General features: G+C 30.9%; 1 protein-coding gene across 7 annotated transcripts in view; it reads right to left on the reverse strand.

Moving 5' to 3' along the window:
- The window catches only part of Dpyd (dihydropyrimidine dehydrogenase), a 901,729-nt gene that overhangs the window by 664,495 nt on the left and 220,025 nt on the right, over window positions 1-17,209 (reverse strand). For all 7 annotated transcript variants that reach the window (XM_087212682.1, XM_087212683.1, XM_087212680.1 and 4 more), the window contains one exon: window positions 14,346-14,507. In XM_087212682.1, the coding sequence (XP_087068808.1) occupies window positions 14,346-14,507 (162 nt within the window). The remainder of the gene's footprint in view (window positions 1-14,345; window positions 14,508-17,209) is intronic.

The raw sequence follows: 17,209 nt of genomic DNA on the forward strand, positions 1-17,209 counted from the left end.
ATCTCACTGCTTTAATTTGTATTTCCCTAGTGATATATGATGAGGGACATCATTTCATATTCTTATTAACCATCTGTATATCTTTGGTGTGTTGCCTGATAAAGTCTTTGGCCCATTTTTCATTTGATTGTTTCTTATTATTAGGTTTTAAGGGTTTGTTGTATATTTTGAATAACAGGTTTTTTTTTTCAGATATGTTCATTGCAACTCCATTCTGTGCTTTATCTTTTCATTCTCTTCACAGTGTCCTTCAGAGAATGTTTTTAATTTTGATAATGTCCAGCTTATCAATAATTTCTTCCACAGATTTTGCCTTTGATGTTGTATCTAAAAGTCACTGCTACAAACAGGGTCATATGAAATCTCTCCTTTGTTATAGTCTGAGAAACTTAGTTTAGCCTTTTATATTTAGGCTCATGATTCATTTTGAGTGAATAGTTATGGAAGGTATAAGGTCTGTGTCTACATCCATTTTTGCAGGTGTATGTTACTGGTTCCAGCACCAATTTGTAAAATGGTTATGCTTTCTCTATCATATTACCTTTCAGGTTTAGTCAAACATAAGTTGATACATTTATGTGAGTCAATTTTTGGTGATTCTATTCTGTTTCAGTAGACTATTTGGTTATTGTTTTAACAAAGCCACAGTGACTCTATCACTGGACCATTATACTATAGCTTGCAGTCTGGTAGAGATGGCATTCAAACTGTTCTTCTCCACCTGTCCTGTGTTGGCCAACAAGGGTCCTTTGCCTCTCAAAACAATCTTTAGAATCAACTTTTCCATAGCAATGAAATAACTTGCTGGTTAAGATCATATTAAATCTACAATTAGGGAAGAACTGGCACTTTGGCAAAATTAAGTATTCTTATACAGGAAAGTATAATAGTTATTCAATTGTTTCTATTCATCAAAATGTCTTTTGCAATTTTCCTCATATACGTCATCTGAATGTTGTGTTAGATTTATACCTAAATATTTCTCTTAGAGGGTGTTAATGTAAATGGTAGTGTATTTTAAATTTCAAAATCTAGTTTTTTAATAGGTAGTATATAAGAAAAATGATTATATTGTATAATAACCTTATATTCTTCAATCTCACTATGCTCTATTATCTCCTAGAGGGTTTTCTTTTGAATCTTCCGAATTTTCTACATAAATAAGTATGTCATTTATAAGCAAAGACTGTCGTGCATCTTCCCTCTTTACTTCTATTCCTTTTCTTGTCTTACTGCTTTATAATTGCATCCTATTTAAGTGTTCTTTGTCATTCAAATGTTGTAGCTCTTGGACCATTTGAAAATTATTTTATTTTTCGCATCTGTAGTATTAAAAAAAGGTGTACAGTGTTATATAGTAAAACAGTTAGTGTGTTGTAGAAAAGAATTTTTAAGAAGTCCTCACACTAGCATGAAAGTGCTAGTTAGATAACACTAAATCTATTGTGAAATTGAGTATGATTATCTGCTAGGCATTCTGCAAGGGACATAATTATTTTTCACTTAACAGCATAACATAAAATCTGATGTTCTCGTTAAGCTATGAACTAATCAGAGAGTTATTCTCCCTAGTCTGCAATCCAGAACACAATAGAGTTCTACCACAAAGTAAGCATTCAACATAATTTTGATGAATTTCACAATTCCTGAAATCCAATGACATGCTGTAACAAATCAGGAGGCATCACAAAGGAAAACAGTGAAACCTTAGTATAAAGACAGACAGTTTTTACAACTGAGTATTCCTTTTGGGGAACATTTCAAAATATATTTCCTGGTATAATCATCCTATCATTTATGAGTTTTTCCTTATCCTGAAAGTGCACTTACTTTATCACTTACAAATTCACTTTATAGCATTTTCTCTAAAATTTTCACATTATTTCAAGACATGGGAGAGATTATCTTGATTTTAAAAATAGAAAAACTGATATGTAGAGTGGAACTAGGGGACTTTTCCCACAACCCTCCCCCACAGAGTATAATCTTCTAATAATGTGCTTTGTAAATAAAAAAATCACATACATTTTAAATGCAAAGATATTTATCAATTCTAATTTGATGGTAATGTAATCTTTCTTACTTTCTAAAGTGGTACATAATAAAAATACACATGAATGGGCCAGGGATTTAGCTCAGTGGTACTGCTGCCTTCCTTGCAAGTGCAAGCTCCAGAAGTCAAGCCATGGTACCAAAACACACACACACACACACACACACACACACACACGCACATGACTTCTTAAAAGGTATAAAGCTTCCTTAATTAATGTGTTCATTCTTATTAATGCAACAATAGCAGAAATTAGGTATAGGGAAATATTGACAATAAAATATTCCTTGAAATTTGAGAACATTCACCACTAGTTGAAAGATTAATTGTGAAAGGATATTTACATTTTATATACCTCCTAAGAGACTTACATTTTGGCAAGTATTTAATTTGATTTTATTATAGAACAAAAATAATTTCTGGTAATTTCTAAAAAGATTTATTTTATCAGTGTAGGTTGAATAGAAATCTTGATAAAATAATACATTAATTTCATTTTGCTGGTTTATGTTTCTTAAGTTATATTACTAATTGAGTACATACTATTCTCTGCATTCTTCTTTGGTAAAGAAATATACTTGGGCTACCCGGCAGTTTTCTTTCCAACAATTAAACAGGGATACCAAAAGTGGGACCTGTAACTCATATATGTTAAAAATGTGGAAAATTTCATGTTGTGGTAAACACTAAATTATATTATTAATGTATTAATTTTCAAGATTTTAACTAATAACTTTCATATTATTCTGGTATAGTAAAATCTATGCAATCTGGAATTAGAATGCTCTTTCTGTTTCATTCAATTTCCACTTCAATAAATATTTTATATAGGTTCTCTCTGTTTTAGACACTTATATGAATAGAACATAGCAGCTCTGTTGAGTAGTTTTCTGAGTAACAGTACTCATGTGCCTTAAATTTAGAAAAATTATTACAAAACAATATGTCTGGCATAGTATTCACTTTTACAACTTCTACAACAGATCCTCTTAAGAACATGAGAAAGAAAACCCACCTAGAAGAGAGAAAAACTTGACACCTGACCCAAATCCTTCACAAAAAGTACATATGTTATCTTTAAAAGTGCTTCATCTCTTTGAATATCAAGTCAAATGAAAGGGGTAATTATTACTTCAACAATTTGTTATAAGAATTGAATGACTCAATGGTGATAACTTTCTGTGATTAATATCTTCTCTTTACAAAGCACTCTGCTCATTTTATATTAAAAGTTGCAAAACTCATAAGTTTTCTAAATTTTATAGGCCATATGTTCATGATTATACAAAATGCTGTACTCGGGAACTAGAGGCTGCATTACTGAATTAAATGGTTTAAGTTTACAAAGTACAGTGTAAACAGAAGTATGTATCCACTGATTATGGGCAATTTTACTTATCAAAAGCATATATGTTAAAATCAATGAATACAAGCACTCTCTTGCCTTCAGGATTTACTCATCCCTTGAACATTCCTCCATTTCTGATGTTGTTAGACTTGAGCATCTTTCAGAATCTAGTTTAAAGTTTACTTTCTCAATGCAACTTCCCCTTCTCTGTTAGACTGTCTACTAGGTTTCCTAGCTACAAGTTTCCACTCTATTATCTCAGTCCCCTTTGTCACCAATCCATTGCATTTGTTTTCTTACCTTCTTACCTTGTTCACCACTGTATCCTTTGCACCCAAATGCTGCCCAGTACCAGTCATTCACTTAGGTATATGCTGAATAATGGAGTAGACACTAAAGGTGCTGAGAGCAAGACAACAAATGTTATAACCTCTTGGGAACAAGAGGATAACAGGAGTGGAAAGAGAATAATATTGTCATAATGGTCTGGAGAGATCCTCCTCCATCCTACCAGTATCAGCTAATTGTTCTCTATGAATCTGAATTCCTAGAAATAGTAGTAATGATTAATTATGAAAGTCTTACCTATAAGCAAATTAATAAAGTAATAAAAGGTCAGTACTTAGAAAGCAGTTGTAAATGAAATGTACTGGTTTACTTATCCCAGCAAATAATATACCAAAATACTTTCAAGGAATCTGCTTTTTGTTCATGGATCATCATTATTTTGCTTCTATTATATATTTCATTATTTCTATATAATTTATGTATTATTAGCTCCCATCATTTGTCTCTTTGTAGTGCCTGAGACAATCACTATAAATTAATGCATAATCTTTTTTCTTTTCTGTTAGTTACACTTACACATTTTCAATGGAAATAACTGGCTATGGGGATGTAGCTCAGTGGTAGAGTACAGCACACAGCTTGCAAATCTCAGTTTAGTGCTCAGTACCACCGAATAAATAAATAAATAAATTGAAATTAAAATATAGATTGTCAAAGCTGGTCACTGGAAATTGTCACTGAAGTCTAAATATTTTTTAATTTACAAACATCTTTGGGACTGATCCATAAATTATTTACAATTATTCTGTTAATTTTCAAATATAAATTTGTCATTATAGGCTTCATTTTGATACTATTTATTTTTATTTCTAATTTAGTTCTTCTATAGAAAAAGTCTGTTTCTACTGATTTGAACACAATATACTTTTACCAATCACTGTTTCTGACATACTACACAGTTTTAATAAATGTTCCACAGTGCATGACATGGATACGTTCAATCTGTAAGTTATGTTGAAGAAATTTTATAGATTCCTTAAATCAACTTAGCAAATCTTATTCATATAAACCTTATTAATTTTGATTAATGCTGTGGTTGAATATATATATATTTATTAATGTTACATTTTAAAGTGATTTATTCTTGTTAATGTTACTGTTGTCATCTCAAACACCTTCCTTGTCAGTGTTATATAAATTTTAATTTCCATCTTAATTTTAACCTCAAAATGAATTATTACTACTTTACAATCAATATTAAAATTATATTTAGCATCATATTCTTTCCTCATCACTATTTCTATTTCTCTGTTTCATTTCAGTTCTTTTTCCATCATCCTAAAGAATAACCCTTGGTAATTCTTTTAAAAAGGTGAATGTCAAACCACCTTAGATGTAAAATCCCTGAAAATACTTTTATTAATGTCCTTACTGTCAAAAAAGAAGTAAAGTTCTTTATCTTAGGCCTTTAAAAATATTTTTCTCTTGGCCTTTGACGTCTATTGATGCTGAGGAAAAATGTGGGGTCAGAGCAACTGTCATCTGGTTTTAAAGTAATGTCTTCTCTTTCTCTAGAAACTTTGATATCTTTTTTACTCTAAATATTTCATAGCATTATAACAACCAAGGTCCATATGAGAAGACTTACATCTTTCTTTTCTTTTAAAAACTGTCCCACTATGGTTGCCTAAAAACTGCTCCTCTGCCAATCTCTCTAATTCAGGACCTGCATTTGTATGCATATGTGCATCTTCTAAGCATCCTAAATTCCTTTTTTTCGGGGGGAAGGTCTTGGTAAATGCCCAGGGTTCCACTTAAACTTGTGTTCCTCCTGCCTCAGTCTCCAGAGTACTGGAATTACAGACATGTGTCACTGCACCTGCTGTTTTTCATATCTTTGCATTCCCAGAAGGTGTCCTGCTTGAATTTCTTAGATTATTTTTGTATTTGTTTAAGCTAAATTTGTGCATTTATCCAGTAAAAACTTTAATGTTCAGTGTTCATAGTAGCAAATATTTCCATTATTTTTCATATCAATGTTTTATTTTTCAAAATTTATCTAATTGTAATGTATAGTTTTTTCTAAAAGTCCTGACAGTAGTATTATTTACATTTTCATATAAAATTAATATTTTATCAGTATATGTTGAGTATCACTGATAGTATTAGCTTTCCTATTGTAGTTCCTTACTTTTTGTTTTAATTTTCTGCTGAGTGAAATCTTTCTTTCTTTACACTTCTCTTGCTTCCTAGCATGAAAGTGATGACCTCTCCTAACTATAACCCCTCTGTCCTCCTGCTTCTAGACCCTGCTTTTTTATTGGAAGCTGTGGCCTCAAGATGATACTTAGGGGTACTGCAGAAGCTAGTTACATTGCCATTACATCCTTATATACTAGCTGCACAGCTTACTTTGCTTTGTTACGCATCCTCATATATGAAGTCTTGCACCTGTACAGTAGTTGCATCTATGAGGTGAATCCAGTTCTCTATTATGAATGATGCTTTTGGTACTTGTTACCCCACAGCAGCCAAGCTACATGGCAGCATGTGAGACTAACAGGGTGGCTCAAATTCTCAACTTAGAGTTCAGTATTTCTATACATTTCTAACCCAAAAGTTATTCAATTTCCTTTTTAGTTTGGCATTTGTTTTTGTGTGTGTTCATTTATCATAATTTTTTAAAAGAAAAATGAGTAATTCAAATTTTAACTGATGGTATGTCTTTCACAAGTGATTCATGATGATACGGTAACATTGCTTTATACTACTATTCAACAAATACACTTATGGAAATGTACACATTTTAAAGTTGTGAAGACTCAAACCAATAAATGTCTCTCATTTTGAAATGTAAACTCCCCATAAGAGTGTACACACTGCAACTTATAAAAAATAAATTTGGAAAAAAAGAATAATAGCGGTAATCTTAACCATGAAAGTTTGGTAAATTTCACAGATACTGACACAAAATTGCAGCACATTATTTTTATCTTTTAAAGATCTAATAGCTAACATATAGCTTTAAAATATACTAATATATTTTACAGAAAACCATTTAGCAATTCATCCAGTCCTACATTTTATTGTTAATGATTATGCAGCACTAAATATTTTTTAAAGTTTCTAAAGAATTTCAGTGAATAATGTCAGGTATTTAGTGAAATCTATCCTGTTATTATTACTTTTATTAATCATTGCATTAAGACTAAAAGAAGAGATACAATTAAAGTCTTAACAGATATTACTTGTATTTGCACCCCAGGAAGTTACATTCAACCAGAATAAAAGTTACTGATTTTATTATTGTTTAATATATCATTTCCTCTCTATCTCCCCTAGAAATAATTAACCTTTTATTGTGTGTGCGTATGTCAACAGAGCTCACAAACTAATGGTAATCCTACACGAAATTGGAACACTACAGAAAAATTTTACTCAAAGCGATATGTTTGACATGTTAAGAAATATGTAACATATCATTAATGTAACAACTATTCCCTAATCTACAACCTGTTTATAAATACCTTCAAAAAGTTTTAGCCATAAACATCACTAATTAATGATCATGGTATCTATCTCTTTTATACTCTATTCATAAATAGCTTTTATTGATGAGATTGCCACAGCAAACTGTATCTATCATCTATGTGCTACAGTCATTTCTAAGTTTGTGTACCAACTTTCACAAAATCAGACAGGATTTCCAAATGAAAACAAAACTATACATAAACACATAAACTTCAGTGCTTCTCACTGCATAAGGCAACTTCCGAAGGTCTTCACTGGAATTTTGTAGTAGTGATTTTAAGTAACTTTAGAAAGAAAAGCCCAAAATTTTATTATTTTAAATTTCCCAAAACCTGAATTCTCTCCTAGATTTACAATAAATAGTTCTACAGACAAAGGAAGGAAATAAAAATATACAATTGGTCATGCATAAATAAACTATTAAGCCATATGTGCTAGGTTTATTTTAATACAAACTATTTTAATGCAATTACTCCCCATCTAACAGAAAATCAAGGAGTTATGAAGTATGTGATGAAACACATATGTCTGAGGAAATCAGGTATAATAGGTACTGCTGTAAACTGAACCAGAAATCCTTGGTTTACATTGAATCTGTTGTTATTGTCTGGTAGCATGTTCTGTGACAAGTTAGCATTTGTGAGATAATGGGGAAAATATACAAATCACTAGCTTTGTATTCTAGATCTGCCTCTTAAAAGATGTAAGGTTGTAGAAATTAACATCATGGAGCCTCATGTTAATCATAATAAAAGGGAGATGATAATATTTAACCTAGACAGTTATTTTGAGGGTCGGTTAAGCTCTAAATGAAGTACTTAGAGTCTAAAAACCCAAGACAACTGCTTGTCTTCTTAAATTAACCATGAAATTTCTATTTTTAGCTTTTATTTTCTAATAAAAGAGTATTTCTTAGAACATGTACTTTGTTTAGTAAAATAGAATATTTTATTTTTATTCTTAACCACTAATGCTAACCACGTCTTTTTGTTGTTGCTGTTTGTTTTTTAACTGACACTTAAAATCATGCAAGATGTTTACAGAGTACCATATGATATTTTCACACATGTGTATACTGTTTAATGTTCATACCAAGTTATACATATCTATCTTCTTAAACATCTACTATACCTTTATAGTGATGGATAAAACAGCTACTGATTCCATGTGCTGATTTGTGCCCTGGCACTTCACTGAATTTGTGCATTAGTTATAACAGTCTTTGGGTGGAGTAGAGTTTTCTACGTGTAAGGCCATAATGCAAATGGTGCAATCTATCATTTCCTTTTCCAACGTAGACTCTGTTCTGCTAAGATTTCCAGTATAATACTCAGTAAAAGTGGTGAAAATAGGTATCCTTTCTTGATTCCAGATCATGAAGGAATCACTTTTAGATTTTATCTCACTCAGTATTGTATCAGCTCTTAACTTCTTAGCTATGGGTTTTATTATACTGAGGTGAGCTCTTTCTACACCTAGTTTCTTTAAGGTTTTAAACATGAAGTAATGGTGACTTTCAACAATTAAATTTTCTGCATCCATTTCAAAGATCATATGATTTTTGTCTCTCAGGCTGCTGCTGACTTCTATCCCATTTATTGATTTGCATATATTAAAGCATGGGCCTGTCCTTCAGAAGCTGCCTTAAAACAACTCTTAATTATACTTAATGTCCAATGTTTGTTTCATTAATTCAATTCTTACTTACTTGGGGCTTATTACTTTGGATATTCACGTAAGCAGATTGATTGGGACAGTCCTGGTTGTTGTCTGCAGCACTGAACTAATTATTAAAAATAATTTTGCTCACTCTTCAAAGTACCTTAGTCATTTGATCATCTTACTTGTAAAACAACCAACATAATACACATCTAGATTGTATCTAGTTTCACATTTCAGTTTGTGCATAAATACTACTATTTATGATGAACACCTTTATTTGGAGTTTGCATTTTTTTCACTATCTCTATTTCTCTATTTGATTGATTGAACATATCATAGAAATATATTATTTGTCATAGGACATAAAATCTCCACTGCTTATTAGGACATGTATTTTATAGTGTCTTTATATATATTTGTGGAAGTATGAGTTTAAGACTTGACTGATCTTGGCCAGGGATTTAGCTCATTGCTTCTGCCGCCTGCCTTGCAAGCACAAGGTCCAGAGTTTGATACCTGGTACCAAAAAAAAGAAAAAAAAGACTTTAATGATCTCCATATTCCAGATGAAAATGAGGTAGGAATATAATTGGGCCTAATAAGAGATTCACATACTACTGTAAATGAATATGTTTCTTCTTTATTGACAGTTCTTCCAAATATTTATTCTAGTATTTAAGCACAAGTGTCATGCAATTTAAATAACTGCTAAATGTTACTTAACTTTTTTCATAACACTTGCCTATTTGAATTGTACTAGTTTTTTTTAAAATTTGACTATAAACATTGATCAATTTACTGGATCAGAGTCTACCTGAAAAAATATGGAAATGAATGCTTATATATCCTTGGAAAGATAATATGTTATTTTTCAACTTTTAGAAAAAATATTTTAAAAAATAAACAAATAAAAATAAAAAAAATTTTAAATTAAAAAAAATAAAAAAATAAAAATATTATCTTCATGTTACAGAGCAAAAGTCCGAAGCAGTCAATAAAATTCTTTAAAAAAGGACTGTAAAAATTAAAACACCGTATCAGATATAAAAATAGACCATGAAACAGTAGTAAATAATGTTTCTTCATTTTAAATTTTAATATTTTATTTAAAGTAGTCTAAAAATTATCTTCCAACGTGTAAATAATATATACCATTTATTATTGACATTTCAAATTTTTTTGTAAGAAGTATCTTACACTTACCAAAAATCTGAATTTGTTTTTGAGGGTCTCACTATGCAGTTCAAGCTGGCCTTGAACTCGATATATCGCTAAGGCTGTCCTTGAACTTGCAGCATCCTCCTGCCTCAGCCTCCCAAGGACTGAGTTTTCAGGCATGTACCATCATGCCTGGCCAAACATCTGAATTTAGACCAGCTCTGACTCTTAAGTGCTGAATAGCTATGTGAGGTTAGTGCATATCATAATAAACATCTTAGCTCTGTATACTTTATATTGTTTTAATTTATTACAGTAAACATATGTTCTCATCTGACTTGTATGATACATTTTTTCAATTAATTATGTTTATTGGTACATTTTAGGTATACATAATAATCACATGCATCATAGGGAATTTGTACCTGTACATGACATATCTTGATTCTTCTTTTTTCCCATTTCCCTAGTATAAATGAGGACCAAAATGTGTAATAGATATTGTGAAATAAGCAGAAAATGTTCAAATGAGTAGGGGAACTACGGAGCGGGTCAGAAGAAACAAAGGAAGGAAAAGGAAAAAAAATGAGAAAAGAGGGGTTGAAGGGAGGGGAGGGAAATAATACAGTTTGTAACTGTTCATGGATAAAAAATTTAGATCAATTTAGAAAAATAAGGATCCTCAATTCACTGTCCAAAATAACAAAAACAAATTCACACATAGGATCACATTATATAAATTACAGGGATAATATATTGATCTGGAAACCAACTACCCAAATGGCATTTGGTTAACTATTTTTCCATAAAGAAAATAGATACATATATGCAGTTTGTGTGTTATATAATTAGACACCTATGTTACATTGTATGCCACAGTAATGGGCAAAAATACAAATCAAAAAATTTACTGATGAAGAAACTGATGGCCAACAACATATAAAAATTCCTTTATATTTCAACACTCATTGGAGAAATCCACACTAATTCTATACACTCTTTCTTAGGAATGTACAGATATCGACCAGATTCAATAATCAGTGTTTGAGTAATACGAAAACATTCAATATTTTAACTGTTAAATGTTTAGCTTACAGCAAATAAAATTACATAAATTTTTTTCATTATGTGATAAAAAATTTGCATTCTTGAAAGTACCATAGGCTGATGAGACAAAACTGGGTAATGCCAAAGAGAGGAGATATTTTAAAACTTGCTAAAAGAAAATTAAAGGAAAATCTAAAGGGAACATTGCTCAATGAGTCACCTGATTTGGTCTAGAGCTCCATTTTTCAGCTCCATCCTTAACAAAAATAATAAAATCCAAATAAATGTACAGTCTCAAGAAGCATATACCATAAAAGACAGTGAATTAATGATATGAATTTTCATTAAATGTTTAATGTAAAAAATGAATACTATGTTGAGACACTAATTTTATAATCTAACATGCTCCTAAAATCCAGAATTTTGAGGAGTAATTTTTAAGAGCCAATTCTCTGGCTCTCTTTCATTTTAACATTTATTCAAATATTAAAGCTGATAATTTTAATTTTTCTCAATTGCCTTTGTACATCTGTAATATCAGTAGAAGAGAACTTGACATACAGCCAATTTTCTATTTAAATCTTTTTTTTTTTCAAACTTTAGGCAATGGGTAAAGAATCCATTCTCATTTATCCTTTTCTTACAATCCATTCATTAAATATGAGAGATAAAGAGAATCTAGTTTATTAAATATAATAAACATGATTTTTAAATATTCAAGTAAATATTCAAATGCTTTTCAAAATAAAATTTTCAAGGGTTATATTTCTGCAGAGAAATTTGAAAACCATCAGGAGACTGACAAAATATTTGTCATATTATTTTTCCATGTTGTTTTACTAAAGTTGTATTATTACAGAATTACAATATTATTAGAAGAAAAAATTGCCTCCTACAAACACAGAACCAGTCTTGGAGCCTGTTAATGTCACAGGCACACAAAAGCATCTGAAGGAAGGTCACAGTCATCACACTGACACTGCAGAAAAGGATATACCTAGAGGTTGAAGAGCAATCAAAACACAGGAACAAAACAAAAAAACAAAAGCAAACAAACCAAAACAAACAAAAATGCCAGCCTCTGGATTCTGCTGCAAGTATTCTTTTTGTCATTTATTTCTTTTCCAGGACAGTTCCTCACCTGAAGTGTTTCTGTTCAAATGGAGAAGGATAAGGTGTACACTTAACCCATAATGGCAGACTACAAAGTTGATATTTTAAAAATCACTTATAAGTTATAGGAAAACAATTCTGGAAAATGTTTTTCTATTTTAGTCTGCTTTTCTAACCTTTGCTTAATTTGGCTGAAAAATAGATTTCTATTTCTTTAAAGGTCAAAAATCAATCTTTGTTTTACAAAATAATCAAATCATAAAATCATTTGCATCAGTTGCACTCTAACTTCAGTATTCATGTCAGTAGTTTAGTAGATTGAATGAGTAATATTTTGCATTTTACCCTTTTTCAAGATATTCACACTGATTTTGAATTCACACTGATTTCATAGCAACTTAACAGTCAGGTAAATTTGGGTAAATTCCACTTTCACCTAGACTTTCTGAAACAAAACACCCTAAAGGAAACATTAAAACACAGTTGAAAGCTTTAATTGGTAGTTCCAAGAGGGATACTTTTATTTATTATTTATATTGAAACCCCAGTTATAAAAAAATAATTGGAAGGCAATAGGAAGATGCAATTTTTATAAATCCCCTAATTCAGTTAAGACATATTTATTGGAGTTTAATATTTCACTTTTCATCAGGTGAAATATTCAGAAAGAACCAAGTATGGCCATAGTCAAATTTTATTGAGTTTCTAATGGATTGTTTACAACACTGAGGTTACATATGAAGCTCTTTAAGTGGGTCTTCAAATAAATAAACTGCACTTCGGGAAAGGGTAATAGAAGCTCATTAAAAACAAGTGAAAGTTTGTATAGAGACAATGTTTGTCTCTGTCTCTCTCTTTTCTCTCTCAACCTACTCTCTGTCTTGAGCCAAGATCAATAACTAATTGTAACATTTTAACTCATTTTTGCTTTGAAATGTAGTGTTGGTTTATATACATACCATATGACCATTGTTTTACTGCATCCCATGAAAGCTTGCTCTGGTTTAATGAAGAAACAGTGGGTCCCCAAAGGAAGATGAAGAGGATTTCTGTGAATCTTCTCCATCAACTAAGGATTTTCTCAGGTTGTAAAGATTACAACTTGCACTGGTCAGCTAAGCCTAATGCAGTTTTGAATTTGGTAAGGAAAGAAATTAAATCCAAGAATTTATTGAAACAACTCACAACATCAAATTGTTTCTATTTTCTTATTCCCAGAAGACTTTCCATAGAATTAACCTGTCAGAAAGCAAGAAGGAAAAACCCCTGATTTATTACTAAAAGCAAAGTGAAACTTAAACTGGTGGGATATCATAGAAAGGGTCCTAAAGGGAAAGAATGCATTGTGTTTAAGTTGACAAAAGCAGATTGGTAAGTCATAAACTAAAAAATCTAGTGTAGACAGGTATTTAATTTGGCCTTCTAGCCAATTCGCCCCTAAAGATTATAAAATCTTATTGTAACTTAATTTTAAGCTGATAATTCAAATAATGCATGAGAATTGACTTACTTGTGGACTCCAGATAAGAAATCTCTAAGAGCATAAGGATTTCACAGAATCAAAGTCATTTACAAAGGATTCATAAAAGAAAAGGCCAAAACCAAATTTTATGGGATGACTAATAGAAAAGAACATTCATTTTATTTCATTGTAAATTTTTAATCCAAATATCAAACCTGCTCTCAATTGGTAAGTTCAGAAAATCTAATCATTTTCTAAATGTTGTTGAAAAATATTATTCAGTTTCAAGAGTTTTTGAAAATTTCAAACCTCTCTTCATCAAAGAAATGAAAAAATACTGATCAAATATTACTCCAATCTATAGAGATTAAGGAAAAGAATCAGTTCAAGAATATATCCTTTTCATAATAGGGTCTCCTTGCTGCACTTCAATGTAAAGTTAATGAATAAAATCTATTTTCAGATTATCTACTTTATGTAGTCTCATTGAAAATATTTTTATAATTTCAGGAATTGCAACTGATTGGTTATAAAATTTTTCATTTTTACAGATAAGTTGTTTAACGAAAATCACTGTTGCACATAATACATGTACTTTCCCTGTGCATCACACCACAGATACTGTGTAACAACAAAGCACCAAGGATTAATACTTTCAGATACCAAGAGTACCTCTTACATACCTCAGCGGCAAACTGCTGCAGTCCACCAATATTAATTGGTCCTTCTTCAGTGGCATATAAATTACATCCTCCTACACAAAGATCAGAAGTTGGACACACCATTCCACAAGTAAGACCAAGTGGGTTGTCAGAAAAAATCTTCCTAGCAGCTCCATAATAGTTCTACAAAAAGTAAAATTTTATTACATAACAATGACACTTAATTCAACATCAAAAATGACAAATATATTATTTTTTTAGATAGCTGGATTAAAGATCAAGATGTCAAGATGTATATATGATATATATGTATTTATATATATTAAATTAGTATTTACCATCAACTAACAATAGCAGAGTAAGTGACATGTAGGGATACTTAATATACTCTATATGGATAAAAGAATAATCAATTTTAGAAAAAAAATCAAAATTCAAAAACACATTCTATTAATAATTTTAATTCATAAAGCATTTTAATGTATTTTGCCTTAAATTATTCTTTTCAGTTTAAAAAAGTAACCTAAGTAGCACTGTTGATCAAGATAAAAACTACCCTTTAAAATAACAACACCAATGAAGGTTATATTCAGGCAATGCTCCACATACCTAAATTAAGAGCAGTAAGAGCATTCTCCTCATTCATCTGGTTCATCTCAGAATACTAAGTTTTATGGCACTCTGTGCTGATTAGCATCCTTTACTAGCACCCCATTAACCAAAGACAGGCATGAAACACATTTTACAGGGACTCCTGGACCAGATCCAACAAGTTCATCTTTCCTCACTCCTTTCCCTACACTTGACTACTGTATTATAAAATAGCTTAGACGACCTCTAATTTTCACAATAATTTTTGAATTCTATTTTTTAAAAACATATTGGACAACTATACTTTTTACTGACTAAATAATAAAAAATGAGCTCAATATTGGGAATATTTTTCACACTAATCACAAAAAAGAAGTGGGCGCGAATAATGCCACCGAGATCTGCCAAGTATATCAAAAGAAAAAAAAAGTTAGACTGTAACAGTCAAGAAGAGCCTAAAAAGACACAACAAATAAATAAAATACAGTGTCATAGATGGGATTCTTCAATAGATAAGGGACATTACATAAAAATAAAATGTTAATAGGGAAAATTACATGCAGGTGTATATAGAAATTATTGTTAGATTTTTTTCTGTAAGTCAAAAGCTGATCAAGAAAATACAGTTCAAGAAAAATGTGGGTTTAATATGCTTAACAGTATGAAACTAAGGCACTTATTTTTCCTCTGGCTTTTATTTAAATATTATTTAAGGTTTTTGAGAATATACACATTGTTTCTAGGAAGAAACAAAAGAAGAACATTAAAATGTAAACATATATTCTCATTGACTATAGATAATAGTCAATAATAATAACAACCACCACCAAACTGGAGATATACTTAAGTGACTGAACACTTGCCTAACCTATGTGAGGCCCTGCATTAAATCACCAGCAGTGCAAAAATAAGAGCAATAATAAATCAGGAATGATATTTACTATTTATCTACATTTAATACATTCTCAGCCCTTCAAAAGTCCTTTATTTAATCTGCTTATCAATAATCTTTCATTATATAAGATATCCAGGACTCAATCCAAAATTTCTGAACACCTAAAGAAACAGAAATAAATACTAGATAAACAAGATAAATAAAAAAATAAGTTTTCCAGAAATTGAAGTTAGTGGAAAATCTTTAAAATAATCTTGATGAAAATTCAGGAAAAGACAAATATAAGAGATAAAATAATAAAAAAAATCAGAATACTAAAATCTATTTTAAAATAATCAGACTGTCACTCTTTGATGAAATAAAATGTTTTAAGCTAGAAATTAAAACATGCTTCTCACAGCACGTGTGTTGCTTAGCGATATTTGTCTTGTTTAATGTGTCCCCTTAGCAACCAATGGTTTTGCCTGACACGTAAAGAATGACTCTTCCTTCCTAAATGCATAGTAGGAATGCAGTATGGAATTCAATTCTTAAAAGCAAATATTTGGCCAAGGATCAAACAACAGATAAATGATACTTCCATGATTCATATCAAACCATATTGTTCATGACTAATACATAATAAAATCTAGTTACAGTAAGTACTCTTATTTAGGTACAATCCATATATCCATGTAAACACACTCATGGATGCACATGTGCACATACACACACACAGCTCTTTTCAATATAAACTAGAAGACTTATAACTACCTTATTGAAATCATTTTGTATTCCATTAAATGAATTTTATTGCAAAATTCCTTAAGTTGTAAAATTTCCATCAGTAAATTTTCAGCACATTGAGTTATATATTGTAGTTTCTTAGATATGACTTTTGAAACATAGAATGAATAGAAAAAAAAGTAGTTCAATTGAATTTCATCAGAATTTTAAGCTTTTGGGCTTTAAAGAGTACTATCAAGAAAGTGAGAAAGAACTCATACAATAGGATATTTGCAAACCTTGTACACAATAATGCCACTGCCCAGCCTGAAGATGGCCCTTAGCCTAAGCCCTACACTCTTTCTAATCCACAGACGAGTGAGTCAGACAGCATTGTAAACCCTGGAGGGCACAGCCTCAGGGGACAGTTACATTATGTTTTCTTCTTCCTTGTTCCCTTTTTTCACATGCCCTGATCACGAGACCTCTGCCTTCTCTTCCCGTTTGTCTTACACTACAAATAAAGAGCGCTGAACTCCAGGCAGCCATTAGCTCACCAGGTTATGGTTCCACCTGGTCCCAGTTTTCAAACATAATTTTGGTATGTATAATTCTTTCTTGGTATTTTTCAATTTTCTTCATCTCCCACCATTCTCCCCTGCTTAAAACCCTACACTGTGTGGGTCGCAGCATG

This window comes from Heterocephalus glaber, unplaced genomic scaffold (genome assembly GCF_053883595.1).
Source record: "Heterocephalus glaber isolate CG9 unplaced genomic scaffold, H.glaber_assembly_v1.0 deba00001442, whole genome shotgun sequence".
NCBI lineage: Eukaryota > Metazoa > Chordata > Mammalia > Rodentia > Bathyergidae > Heterocephalus > Heterocephalus glaber.